This window comes from Nyctibius grandis, chromosome 2 (assembly GCF_013368605.1).
Source record: "Nyctibius grandis isolate bNycGra1 chromosome 2, bNycGra1.pri, whole genome shotgun sequence".
Taxonomy (NCBI): domain Eukaryota; kingdom Metazoa; phylum Chordata; class Aves; order Nyctibiiformes; family Nyctibiidae; genus Nyctibius; species Nyctibius grandis.
Window position 1 is genome coordinate 122,954,995 of NC_090659.1, and position 13,104 is coordinate 122,968,098.

The following is a 13,104-nucleotide window of genomic DNA, read 5'->3' on the forward strand; positions in this document are numbered from 1 at the left end:
TTCTTAAGGCTAAAGCCATATTTTTGACAGAAGGTAATTACTTCATGCAAAGTAGGATTTGTGTATTTTAAGGACATCTTTCCACTTGTTCAAAAATTGTAAGGAAACAAAGTCTTGCCTCCACTTTCGTGATGTTTTAATTAGCTGATGTTTGCAGCTTGCTGGAAAATGCTGAGGGAATACACTCCTACCAGATGAAAAACAGCAATTCATAAAGACTGGAGAATCAGTTGTGAGGTGTCAACATATACTTTTGCATCTACCTTTAGCCTCTTGGACCAGTCAAGCATCTGGTCTAAGTAGATTCTTTTGCTCTCTTCTCAGTGGAAAGAAAGTGGTACCCTGAAGGTTGTTCATTCTATGCCAGTGCATGTGTCCAAGGTAGGATGAACCATGTTCTGGGAGTGCCAGTCCCCTCCTGGAGATGATAACCTGAGTGATGTGGTCCCTGCCCCAGCTAACACCATTCAGAATAGTTCTTCACTTTCTGAGCAGCGGCCTTTTCCCACAGCATTGATCAACTCTTCCAGTTCCCACCTCACCTCCCATGAGTGGATAATTTCCTAGAATCATAGAATCACAGAATCACAGGATGGTATAGGTTGGAAGGGACCTTCAAAGATCATTGTAGGCAGCGACAACTTTCACTAGATCAGACTGCTCAAAGCCCCATCCAGCCTGACCTCGAATATTTCCAATGATGAGGCATCCACAGCTTCTCTGGGCAACCTATTCCAGTGTCTCAGCACCCCTGTCAAAAAAAAATTCTTCTTTATATCTAGTCTAAATCTACCCTCTTTCGGTTCAAAACCATTATCCCTTGTCCTGTCAATACATTTCTCTGAAGTACCTTCTGGATAGAGGTTCATGTCTCTCTCCAGTGAAAGAGAACTCCCTTTAGATTATCAGCTTTGATAAGACGTTAGAAGGGATAAAACCCACCCTAGGAATTTGACCCTTCCCCTATCTTTGGCATCAACAGATGCAATAGTGGTGGCAGTTGTTTGGTCAGGGTATTTATCAAGGCTATTAGGAACCAGTCTGCTACTTCCAATTCATTTGCCACAGAGCACAGCAAAGCTTTCAGATGCTAATGAATTTCAATATATCCTTCCAAATTAAAGTGTTACTACTTTCTAATTATCATCTGCTAATAATCATCCTCTTCTACAAGCAATCTAAAGAAAAATTAAAACTCTAGCTTGTCAGAGCATTTGTTTTCATCTGAGTACTCACCAGTGGTTCTCCTCAGGAAAATGTTGTGGCAGAGAAATTACCAAGGAGCCTGCAATTAAGAGAGATTGCAGTGACAAGTCTGACACAATAGGAAGAAGGTTTCAGAAGACATGTGGCAGGGAGGGGGCATCTCATTCATTTAGCACCACAAAAACAATGCAAAATGAAGTAATTAATTCTGGACAGATCGCTTCCTTCACTGTGTCCTGCTGAACATGTAAACAAAATCTCAGTTGTTCACTAAGTGCTCATGAGTTTGACAGAATTAAAAGAAGCACAACCCTCCACAATCTGTTAACATTTCTATTGTCAAATAATAATGTAAGGGCCATTTCAGGGAAGGCCAGAGGCTGACTGAATAAAATATCTTGTCTCTTACTGTTGCCAGAAAAGACACATAGAGAAAGGGGCCATGACAGAGTGGCCTTTCCCAGCTAACACTCCAGATTCTAGTCATCAACATTTAAGGGACTTTCTGAAGAGGTTGCACCTGGGACCTGTACTTAGATGCCACCATAAGTTGGTCTAGAAACCTTCCTGAACACCTAGGTTTGTCCTTCCAGACATCCTGTGCTAATAACTTCCACAATGTGTTTAGCTATAGCATGGAAAAGCATGGTATTTTGAGGCCAGAACAGTGTTTTCTGTTCTCTCTGTGCCTTTCCTAATCCATTCCTGTCTTCTAGCTCCTTCCTTGATCACTGCAGAGCACAAAGTTGATCTTTGCAGAAAACTTTTCACGGGAATTCCTAAATCTTTTTTCCCGTGAGCTATTTTAGAGCTTGTCATTGCATATGGGTAGTTAGGCTTACTCCTTCCCCTGTGAATGCCTCTGTCTTTATTGTCTTTGATTTTTATCTGCCATTTTATCACTCAGTCATTCAGCATCCAGCCAGACAAGAAATCTCCAAATCTGGATTCCTTTATAATCTATTTTTTAACTTAAAAGGGTTTTTTCCCCCTTTTTTTTCTTAAGTAGAGCTACACGTGCAGTGCAATCACTTTTAACGGTTCGTCTTCTAGAACAAACCCACCGTGTCCCTGTAGCTATTTGCAGCGTAACGTTGTGCTGTCACCTCCTCACACTACAAGGTCCTGACATTTCAAGTAAATGTCATCACGTCACAACTTTCTATCAGCACAACTCACTGGTGTGATGCACGTGGTGCTACAAGCCCTTGTTTCATATGGGATCTCCAGCTACCCAAGAGGAGCCAGCATGATTTCATGAAGTATGTATTTCATACCTCAGAGCTTAAAGTTTGGATCTGCAATGCTACCCGGGTAGTGTCAGCAGATGTTTTCTCTCAGTAACTGTGAGATTGAACTTTGAGCTGTGTGCTGAAAATCTTTAATTCCCTTATGTTCCTATGGAAACATGAGAGGAGCCTTCTGCCAAACCAAGCTAAGGCCTTTGGCTTTACAAGAGTAACGTGAATTACCCATTTCTGCGCCCATTTGCAGGAGCCAGCTCCCAGCACTGGAACTGTGCCATTATCAGAAAGGAAACACAGAAATATCCAATCTAACCTCTACAATCTGCTGCAAAGAAACGTGAGATGCTTCTTTCCCTCTCTACAGAAGTCATCCATCCAAAGACACTTTGTGGGAGAGCAGGGCTTCTCTCCATAGTTAGGTTTGATTCCAAGACAATCAGCTAAAGTCAGGAAGGGATTGAAGCAGTTGCTGTGTGAGGGGCATGTGCAAATAGGAGTTTATGGCTTTGGCATGTGCAAACGAGAATTTAGGGCTCTGACAAATTGAAAACTCTGTTACCCTGCAGAACATCCTGGGAAATGCAAGGCAATTGAGGTCACTTAGCGTCTGTGAAAGAGGGATAAGCAGAGAAGTGCTCTGTGATAAGAACACATGCACATGCCATTGCCCTGGAGCAGGATGATAAGTGGTAACTTTGCTGTCCCACTTTAACTTATGCAGGTGTGCAAGCTCTTTGTCTAAGCTGGAATGCAAAATAAAGTTGTGCTCTATCAACTGATCAGAGCTGGCTTGAGAGCCAAAGTACATACAGGTTATTATTACTGTAACTGGTTAATCAGACCAGCCATCAGACTTCAGCATTGAATACCATGAGCGACTGTCAGCATACACTGCTGATAAGTCCAATCCAATACATATGGAACTAGGTAAGAGAGAAAATTCTGCCTCATTTAAAATCACATTATCCAGCCTGCCACCCTTCACTGGCTTTTGGCCTGTCACAGAAACTAATGGACAGGCACCCTGAAAAATACTCGTTGTGAACCTAGGAATGGGTAGGAGCCTCGTGTGTTTGACAAAAGCCAATTAAGATCAACTAAACCTTCTATTATGCCTCTTACAAAAAAGCATGTCTACCATATTGCTTGAAGAGCTCAACTGTATTCCTGGTTGTCAAGCAAACACCAACAAACATTAAAGAACGTGCCATTCAGCCAGCAAAGTAATTAGAGGAGCAGGAACCTTCAACAGCACACGCCAGTAACTGGTGACATGTGCCAGTATCCCTGATGACTCATTGAACAGGGCACCAACTGGGGCACGATGCTGACAGATCTCATGGCAGGTGAAGACAACTTCCTGAAAGCCATGGATGCCAGTGAGATATTGATGCTGATACCGACAGATCCCTCTGCAGCTTTTGACAAAGTTCTAAGATACAACTGATGTGTTTATATTGTATAGAGAGAAGAAATGGCCACCAATGCTGTGGCTTCTCCCATAGCATTCAGACATGCAACAGATACCTGCCGCTCCTCTTTGAGGTTCTTGTTTCTCGGTCCTGCAAAGATCAGTCCTATCTTGGCATGAATTAAACACAGGTATTGGAATGTAGGACTAGAAGCAATCTTTTGGGTCATTTAGTCCTGTCATCCATTATCTCAGCAATCCTGCCATATAATCCCCTCCAAAATTAATGAACTTCATCTTAAAAGCAGCAAGTACTTTTTTTCCTCACTGCCCTTGAGGCTGTTCTGAAACCTCACTGCTCTGATGGTCAAATATCCAATCCAGGTCAAAATGATGCCCTTCAGACAGGGAGATGCTGCGAAGAACTAAGGAAAATGCTGTTTTTACCTCCTAGCAAAAATACAGAGCTCCCATTCAACTCAGTGATCTGAAACATCAGTTCCCTGACTCTTAATTGACTTTGAATCAACAGGTTGCAACTCTGTCTGAACCCCTTCCTTCACCTCAGATCAATGGAGAAGTTTGTTCTTTCTCTCAAACAATTACTTAGTCCTGAGGTTTTCTTACCATTACTTCCAGGCTAGATTATCTTCTCTGGTTTCTGTGTGACCCAATATGATACGTTTTTCCACTTATCATCCACCTCTGTGGCTTCCAGCCCATGCAATACTTACAGTGCTGGCTGAAGGCCGTGATTTTAATTGCCAAAGAAATCAGGGGATTAGTCCCTGCTACATGAAAGTCTAAAATGTTTGATCTGTGAACTGCTGCATCTGTGCTTCACAGCATAGCTCACAGTGGATGAAGACTGAGGGTAAATGTTTCAAACAAGAGGATCTGGCTGTAAACCAGCGTTTTGGAGGAACACAAGATCTGATCGCTTCTCAGAAACATTCTCAAAGCTTTCTATCTGAAACAGCTTTTCCGTCATTTCTGTCACCATGATGACAGCCAAAAAAACATTACAGTGAGGATTCATCTCACCAACTTTATCTGTCTACAGCATAAATGCTTCCTTTGGAGATATTTGCTGTAGTCTCCTTTTATAGCCAATGTGGAAGAAAAAGTATTTCTAGCAGGATTCATATAATCTCTTAGGGGTATCTGCTTTAGGGTGATATGAATTGCACCCCAGAAGTAGGCATTTCTCTCCACTGATTGGAAAAGCTCCAGATACTTGCTTGGCTGCACAATGCAGATGTCTGCTTTTTGCCAACTGACTGCTACCCTGCTAGCAAAAGAAACCAAACAGGAAGATCCTAATGTTCATACATTAATATATTCCAAGCAGAATTTCCACTTGCATAGAAAAGGGTGTTACAGGCTTCTACATTCTTTTACTGCTCCTTTACATTCTTTTAGTGTCTTTAAGACACTCAAATATTATGCTGAGCAGCATCCTGCCACCGTAGGGTAGAAGAGATGGATGACTCTATTAGTATCTGTGGAGTTATTTTTAATTTATACTAGCATAAAAGAGAGGTGAATGGGGCCCTTAACTTCTTATTCCTGCCTTAGTCATGGACTTTCTCTGTGACCTTGTGAAAATTGCTTTATCTGTTATTTTCCCAATATGTAAAATTAGGATGTTCACACTCACAGACTGCTATGAGGTCTAATTAGTACGTGTAAAGCACCATGAAATCCTCTGATGGAAGATGCAGAGTATAGCTAGCTTGGGATAAAGAGGATTAAAGGAGGTTGTGCTAACATAACAAATGCTTGAGAAATGATGCTTAGGGGGAAGTGGAATGGCATATATCTGCAGGTGAGGAAATGAGAATCAGCAGTCTGTAACGGTTGTCAGCAGACCTCAAATCTACCGACAGGAGTATGTCTACAAAGAACGTTTGGACAATGAAATGAACCACCTAGCAGAGTTCAGAAACAGCTGAAATACTATAGATTAGGATTATCCTCGGAAAAACCCTTCCTTATTTATCCATCTAGAATTTGATTGACCTGATGGATCTTTCGCAGCCTTTTTCATTGCCATTTCTGAAAGATTCACCAGTGTAACATTTTAATGTGAATGGCTTGATATTCATACCATGAGCAATAACACCATGTTTCTGAACATGCAAGACGTAGTTATTAGAAAACCTTTTCCTTTCAGCCGTTCACCAAATGCCGTGCCCTTTTCCAGCAGCGAGCAGGGATCTCTATATTGCATTATGTGCCAGTTGGAAGTGCCTTCCATGGAATGGTGCCAGTTCAAAGCTCCTAATAACCAGGACTCCCGCATGTCCAACTCTCATCTCATCCCTTTTGAATGACATAAAATACGTTGCTCCCCACCAAACCAGCGGTCTTACTCTTTCATGAGTGTCACACCAGACACCGTCTTCTATTCATCTCATAATTGTCAGGTTGCTGTTACTTTCTGACTGTCTTGCTTTTTGCCTCCTCAGGCATCACTGTGGACAAGTTTGGGCTGATTTACTTTGTGGATGGCACTATGATCAGGCGGATTGATCAGAATGGGATCATCTCAACTGTTTTGGGTTCCAATGACTTGACATCTGCTCGGCCTCTCAGCTGTGACTCTGTCATGGATATTTCTCAGGTAAGACAGTGTTTTGATTGGGTTTCTACAGAATAGAAGCCTGTGCCTTCACCCTATCTGCATATCTGTGTTACTCCCCAGGTTTGACAAAGAGGTGAGGGCACAAGGAGAAGTACATCTCTATGTATTTTGCGGTATGAAAATGACTGGGTCAAAAAGAAAGATCATATAAAGACTGAAGGAAAGACGTAGCTGACCTAACTCAGATATCTCTGGGGAGAGAGATTTTAAAGATGTCCCAGCCACAGAGGAGAGTTCTTTCGGAGCTCCCAGTCAGCTGGGAGGCACAGATTCCTGGGAAGCCAGGTTTCATTAGGCTCATTTCTCAAGGAACTAGTTGTTTTAACCTAAGAAGACCAGGCAGCCGTACTCATTTTAGTAGGGCTATATGCCATGCTCTGTTATAACAACTTTGCTAGCCATGTTTTTTTTTTTCTTTGCTTCCCCCCATCCTAATTTGTCCCCACACAATTTTAGACCTGAATCAAATTAACATGTAGGATATACTGATTTGAGGCTATGGTGCCAAAATTGGCAACAGCAGAAAAACAAGAATCTTGAATTGCTTCAGATTGCAAATTGGTTGCAGATACCATCACGCTGGGCTTTTAAATCCTGCTTGTGTAAAGGTGGAGAGGAAAAAAGAAAGAGAGAGAAAAAGAAATCTCAGTTTGACAATTGCTTTATTTCTGGATGGCGCAGAAGAGAAATCTGTTACAGCCCAGCACTTGATTTTGTGGGGCACTGGCCAACCTGTCTGTGCCAGTCTAGAGATAGTGCCCTTTGAAATCTTTGTGCCACTTGTTGTTTGCCTGACTACAGGAATGTTGCCCTTTCCTACGAAAATATAGATCATAGCTGGAGGGCTTAAGTACCGTTATTCAGCCACAATAGATGTCAATGGGGTTTCCTTTTTGTAACTACCTAGATAATTTCTGTGCTGCCATATGGAATTTGTTCTTCTTGGTTTTCCCTCTAATATGAAAAATTATTCTTGCTTCTTTGCAACTAGTTCCCACTGTCCGCAATTTATGAACAAGCTGAAATGATGTGTTTAATAGCTCTCATGCCTTCTGTAGAAGGAAATTTTGCTGGTTAAAGGCCATCTTGTAGTATGTTTCTCAACTTACAGGCATAGATTTTTGTTTTTCTGACTTTCAGGGACAGTTACCACAAGACCATTGTGGATTCAGGCTTTAAAAATTATTTTCTCACAGGTTGTGTGGCTTATATGTATACCAATGTCATATTTGTACCCAATGTCACCGCCATCCCCGGAAAGGTGATGGAACAACTTGTTCTTGGTGCTGTCTCTAGGCACATCAAGGACAGGGGGATCATTAGGGGCACTCAACATGGCTTCACCAAGGGGAAGTCATGCTTAACCAACTTGATAGCCTTTTATGAGGACATAACCCGGTGGATAGATGATGGTAAAGCTGTGGATGTGGTCTATCTTGATTTCAGTAAAGCGTTTGACACGGTCTCCCACAGCATCCTCGCAGCTAAACTGAGGAAGTGTGGTCTGGATGATCGGGTAGTGAGGTGGATTGTGAAGTGGCTGAAGGAAAGAAGCCAGAGAGTGGTGGTCAATGGGACAGAGTCCAGTTGGAGGCCTGTGTCTAGCGGAGTCCCTCAAGGGTTGGTACTGGGACCAGTACTATTCAATATATTCGTTAATGACTTGGATGAGGGAATAGAGTGCACTGTCAGCAAGTTCGCTGATGACACAAAACTGGGAGGAGTGGCTGACACACCGGAAGGCTGCGCAGCCATTCAGAGAGACCTGGACAGGCTGGAGAGTTGGGCAGGGAGAAACTTAATGAAATATAACAAGGGCAAGTGTAGAGTCCTGCATCTGGGCAAGAACAACCCCATGTACCAGTACAAGTTGGGGGCAGAGCTGTTGGAGACCAGCGTAGGGGAAAGGGACCTGGGGGTCCTAGTGGACAGCAGGATGACCATGAGCCAGCAGTGTGCCCTTGTGGCCAAGAAGGCCAATGGCATCCTGGGGTGTATTAGAAGGGGTGTGGTTAGCAGGTCAAGAGAGGTTCTCCTCCCCCTCTACTCTGCCCTGGTGAGGCCGCATCTGGAGTATTGTGTCCAGTTCTGGGCCCCTCAGTTCAAGAAGGACAGGGAACTGCTAGAGAGAGTCCAGCGCAGAGCCACGAAAATGATTAAGGGAGTGGAACATCTCCCTTATGAGGAGAGGCTGAGGGAGGTCTCTTTAGCTTAGAGAAGAGGAGACTGAGGGGTGACCTCATTAATGTTTATAAATATGTAAAGGGCAAGTGTCATGAAGATGGAGCCAGGCTCTTCTCAGTGACATCCCTTGACAGGACAAGGGGCAATGGGTGCAAGCTGGAACACAGGAGGTTCCACATAAATATGAGGAAAAACTTCTTTACGGTGTGGGTGACCGAACACTGGAACAGGCTGCCCAGAGAGGTTGTGGAGTCTCCTTCTCTGGAGACATTCAAAACCCGCCTGGACGCGTTCCTGTGTGATATGGTCTAGGTAATCCTGCTCCGGCAGGGGGATTGGACTAGATGATCTTTCGAGGTCCCTTCCAATCCCTAACATTCTGTGATTCTGTGATTCTGTGATTTAAACACTTCTGAGATGAGCTAAAATGTATCAGCTGGAGACTCTTTCTTTCCCTTCATACAATGACTGGAGCCATTCTTAGATTAACTTGTACTGTGATGGACAGATTAACAGGTACTGTTCTGGACAGATGCACTGAAGACAAGTTTAGTTTAAAAAAAAAAACCACAACTCAAACCAGGCAAAGACAACCCAGCTTGGGAAGTAGCTTTTCATCATTTACAGTGGTTAGAAGAGTCTTTTCTGTCAGGTCCCTGAGGCTTCCTGGGACATGAGGATATGAAATATTTAGCTGCCAGTGTTGACAAGGAATGGTTTTTAAGAAATGGAATATTCCCTTGTCAGTTCAGAATAAACTCTGCTCTTCATGCTAACTCAAGGCTGAGGAGTTTAAAGACCACTGGAAGGGATGGAGGCATGCATTATTAAAGAGAAAACCACAGGCTATAATGTTTTACTACAGGAAGGGTTAAAATAGGCCAGAGGCTGAGAAAAGGAAGGCAATTTTTCAAAGAGAGAATCAGACTAGGCAGAGCTCAGCACACTGCTTAGCCATGAAAATGAGCTTCACCAGCCCAGCTGTTAGAAGGCACAATGAACTAAATACCTTGCATCTGATGCTCTTAAAAAAAAAAAAAAAAAAAAAAAAAAGTTAAAAAGGGATTTAAACATGAATAGAAGCATCAAAAGTAAAGCATGGCTGTGGCAGAGATGTTCAACTACAGGCTTTAAAAATAGGAATCTCCTGTGTGCCTCTAGATCTTACCTGGTTTCTTGTTCTTGGTTTTAAATAAAACCACCATGAGAGATGGTTTGCTGGACTTGAGCCTGCTGGCATCTACTCCTCCTCCTTCCAATAAGGTTACCACCCTATAGATGCAAAATACCCCCCCAAACTTCATCACCTCAGAGAAACGAGAAGCAGCAGCAAATGAGGTGGACAGTGGGAGAGGAAGGTTTGCAGGAAAGAAACAGGGAGATTCTGGAATTGCACAGCCTTGAGTGTGCCCAGATCCCAGAGCTCTGGCTCACAGCACATCACGCTGTTGGGAACAGAGAGAAAAATACACAGGTGCAGGGAGAATGGCACAAAGTGGCCAGCTTCTCAGTTAACTGTGAGATATCAAGTTCTTCTGCCCTAACTTAGAGTTGCCTCGCCGACTGAAAGGGAGTATACAACCAGAACAGCTTTTCTCTTTAACGCATTGAAAATCTATTTAAAAGCCTGGCTGGAGGTGACCAAGACCATTCTTCACGGTTGTTCATTTCCTATCACCCTTCTCACCTCTACTATGGGGAGTATGCAACATTAGGAAAGCATTTAAGCATTAGTTGGTTCCCATCAGCACAACGTTGACTTTTTCTTTCTGTATAAACCTGAAGTAAAATAAAATAATCAAAAAAAATGCACACCTTACAGTTCTTTATTAAAAAAAAAAAAATTACTCTGAATTCTGTTGGTAAAGTTTTCTTAGATTTGGCAACTGAAAGGGTAGACTCACTTGAAAAGACAGTGTATTGCAGAAGTAGAGCTAGAAATAGAGACCTTCTAGTGCTCACTCACTTGTGGTGTTACCAGTCACGTTCTCAGTTTATTTGTGTATACGGATTATCAGTGTAGAACTGTGATGTGTCACCATTACTTGAACCCATTCTTCCACTATGCTAAAAAAATTGTGAAAAGCACTGTGAAGACACAAGTATTTTATTCTATGAATTGAATTGCCTGAATTTCTTATGAATTGCTGTTTTGCATTTTTGCAGTATTAGGCACAAAATAGGTGGTTATAAGTTGGACATATGCACATGCTGATACAGCTGCCAGTTTTGTGTCTATCAGTCTTTGTCATTTACCCAGAGGAGCTGGGCCACTTGTCTGGAAAATCCTTTAGTAAAAGGATGATTGTTTTGTGTGACTGATTTCGTAGTCACACAAAATTCCCATTCCCAGGTCTCTGCTATCAGATCCAGACTCTGTCAATTCGAAGAGCATAGGATGGTTTGGAGAGGGGAAATCCCACTTGGATCTTTGGATCTTCTTGTTTACTCCTGTGTTCCCTGGGCACTGATGCCCCTTCCCACAGCCCCTGACCCCTCACACCAAGGTGGAGAAGCAGAGAGAAGCCATGGTGCAGAGCAAGATCTGAGGAGGGTCTGCCTCTGTCCATCGCCCTGCTCCCACCACTGCTGCAATGCAGAGTGTGGATGTCCACGTGTGTCTCCCTCATGTGACAGGGAGCTAAGCCCCCTCACTCACACCAGGATTGTGTCCTCTGTGGCCACCATACCAAGCACCAATAATTAGTTGTGTTTCTTTTACCCTTTCTCCCTTTAATCCATGTTGAAGCATCCTCATTGCAATTGATTTATAGCAATCATGCAGTCAAAAAAGGTCTTGCTATAACAATTTCCTTGTGTTTTTTTACCATTAAGGTTCGTCTAGAATGGCCCACGGATCTGGCAGTCAATCCGATGGATAACTCGCTCTACGTCCTCGACAATAACGTTGTGTTACAGATATCTGAGAACCACCAAGTGCGCATTGTGGCAGGGAGGCCCATGCATTGCCAGGTTCCGGGCATGGATCACTTTCTCCTTAGCAAGGTGGCAATCCACGCCACCCTGGAGTCTGCTACTGCCCTGGCTGTCTCACATAATGGGGTCCTGTATATCGCTGAGACCGATGAGAAAAAGATCAACCGCATCAGGCAAGTCACCACCAATGGAGAGATTTCTCTCGTCGCCGGTGCGCCAAGCATCTGTGACTGCAAGAATGATGCTAACTGTGACTGCTTCTCGGGGGACGATGGCTATGCCAAGGATGCCAAACTCAACGCGCCATCCTCCCTTGCGGTGTGTGCAGATGGGGAGCTGTACGTCGCTGACCTTGGAAACATCCGAATCCGCTTTATTCGGAAAAACAAACCTTTCCTCAACACGCAAAATCTGTATGAGTTATCCTCACCCATAGACCAGGAACTCTACTTGTTTGACACCAGTGGTAAGCACCTTTATACTCAGAGCCTTACCACTGGAGATTATCTTTACAATTTTACTTATTCTGGAGATGGAGATATAACCCTCATCACTGACAATAATGGCAACTTAGTCAATATCCGAAGGGATTCCACGGGGATGCCCCTTTGGCTGGTAGTGCCTGATGGCCAAGTCTACTGGGTGACAATTGGTACCAACAGCGCCCTGAAAAGTGTAACAACACAGGGGCATGAAGTGGCCATGATGACGTACCACGGCAACTCTGGTCTCCTTGCCACCAAAAGCAATGAAAATGGTTGGACAACATTTTATGAGTAAGTATATTATGAATATTATGCTGCTGACTTCATTCTGTGTTCTCTGAACCGTGCAAGGTTGATTGACAGAATTTAATTCCCTGGACAGAATTATTGTCCAAATAAAAGGGCTAGAACGGAGAATATTAGATCTCACACGAACGCTTCATACTAGAAGTATGTGCGTTAGAGTTTGAATAAGCTCTCTCTACCAAGTTAAGAGTCAGTCAGAGTTTCTGCTGAGTTTTTCTAAATCAGCTAAGTAATTTGGACACCTGGTTCTCCTTAGCTGTAGTCAGGATTGGGGATTTAGGCTGCATGTCAGAGAATTTTGTTTGGCTTTGAAAGCCTTGAAAGTGTGCAAGTTCCATCAGATCCTCTTTTCCACAGCTTTTCACCTACTTCCTATGCTGCAGTGTCTTTTTTTGAGCTTGTTTGAAATGGCTGATGCAGAATGACAACTGGCAATGACTAATGACAGCTTGCTCAGAGAACAATTCTGAAATTAATGGGCTGCTCTGTTTCTATTGTTGTAATTGGCCTCACTAAGCTGTAAAAACAGTCTCAGAAGTGTTCCAGACCAACCCTGCCCCAAACAGTTTTTTGAGCAGAGAGAAGACAGGATGCATTGAAAAACCCAGAGACGGCAATGACTGAAGATTTGTACTTCTTTTTTGTATTACTGTTAGCTATTCCCTGCTTATAAATACAATG

General features: G+C 43.1%; 1 protein-coding gene across 3 annotated transcripts in view; it reads left to right on the forward strand.

Moving 5' to 3' along the window:
* The window catches only part of TENM4 (teneurin transmembrane protein 4), a 359,290-nt gene that overhangs the window by 308,011 nt on the left and 38,175 nt on the right, over positions 1 to 13,104 (forward strand). For all 3 annotated transcript variants that reach the window (XM_068395558.1, XM_068395560.1, XM_068395561.1), the window contains 2 exons: positions 6,336 to 6,490; positions 11,531 to 12,408. In XM_068395558.1, the coding sequence (XP_068251659.1) occupies positions 6,336 to 6,490; positions 11,531 to 12,408 (1,033 nt within the window). The remainder of the gene's footprint in view (positions 1 to 6,335; positions 6,491 to 11,530; positions 12,409 to 13,104) is intronic.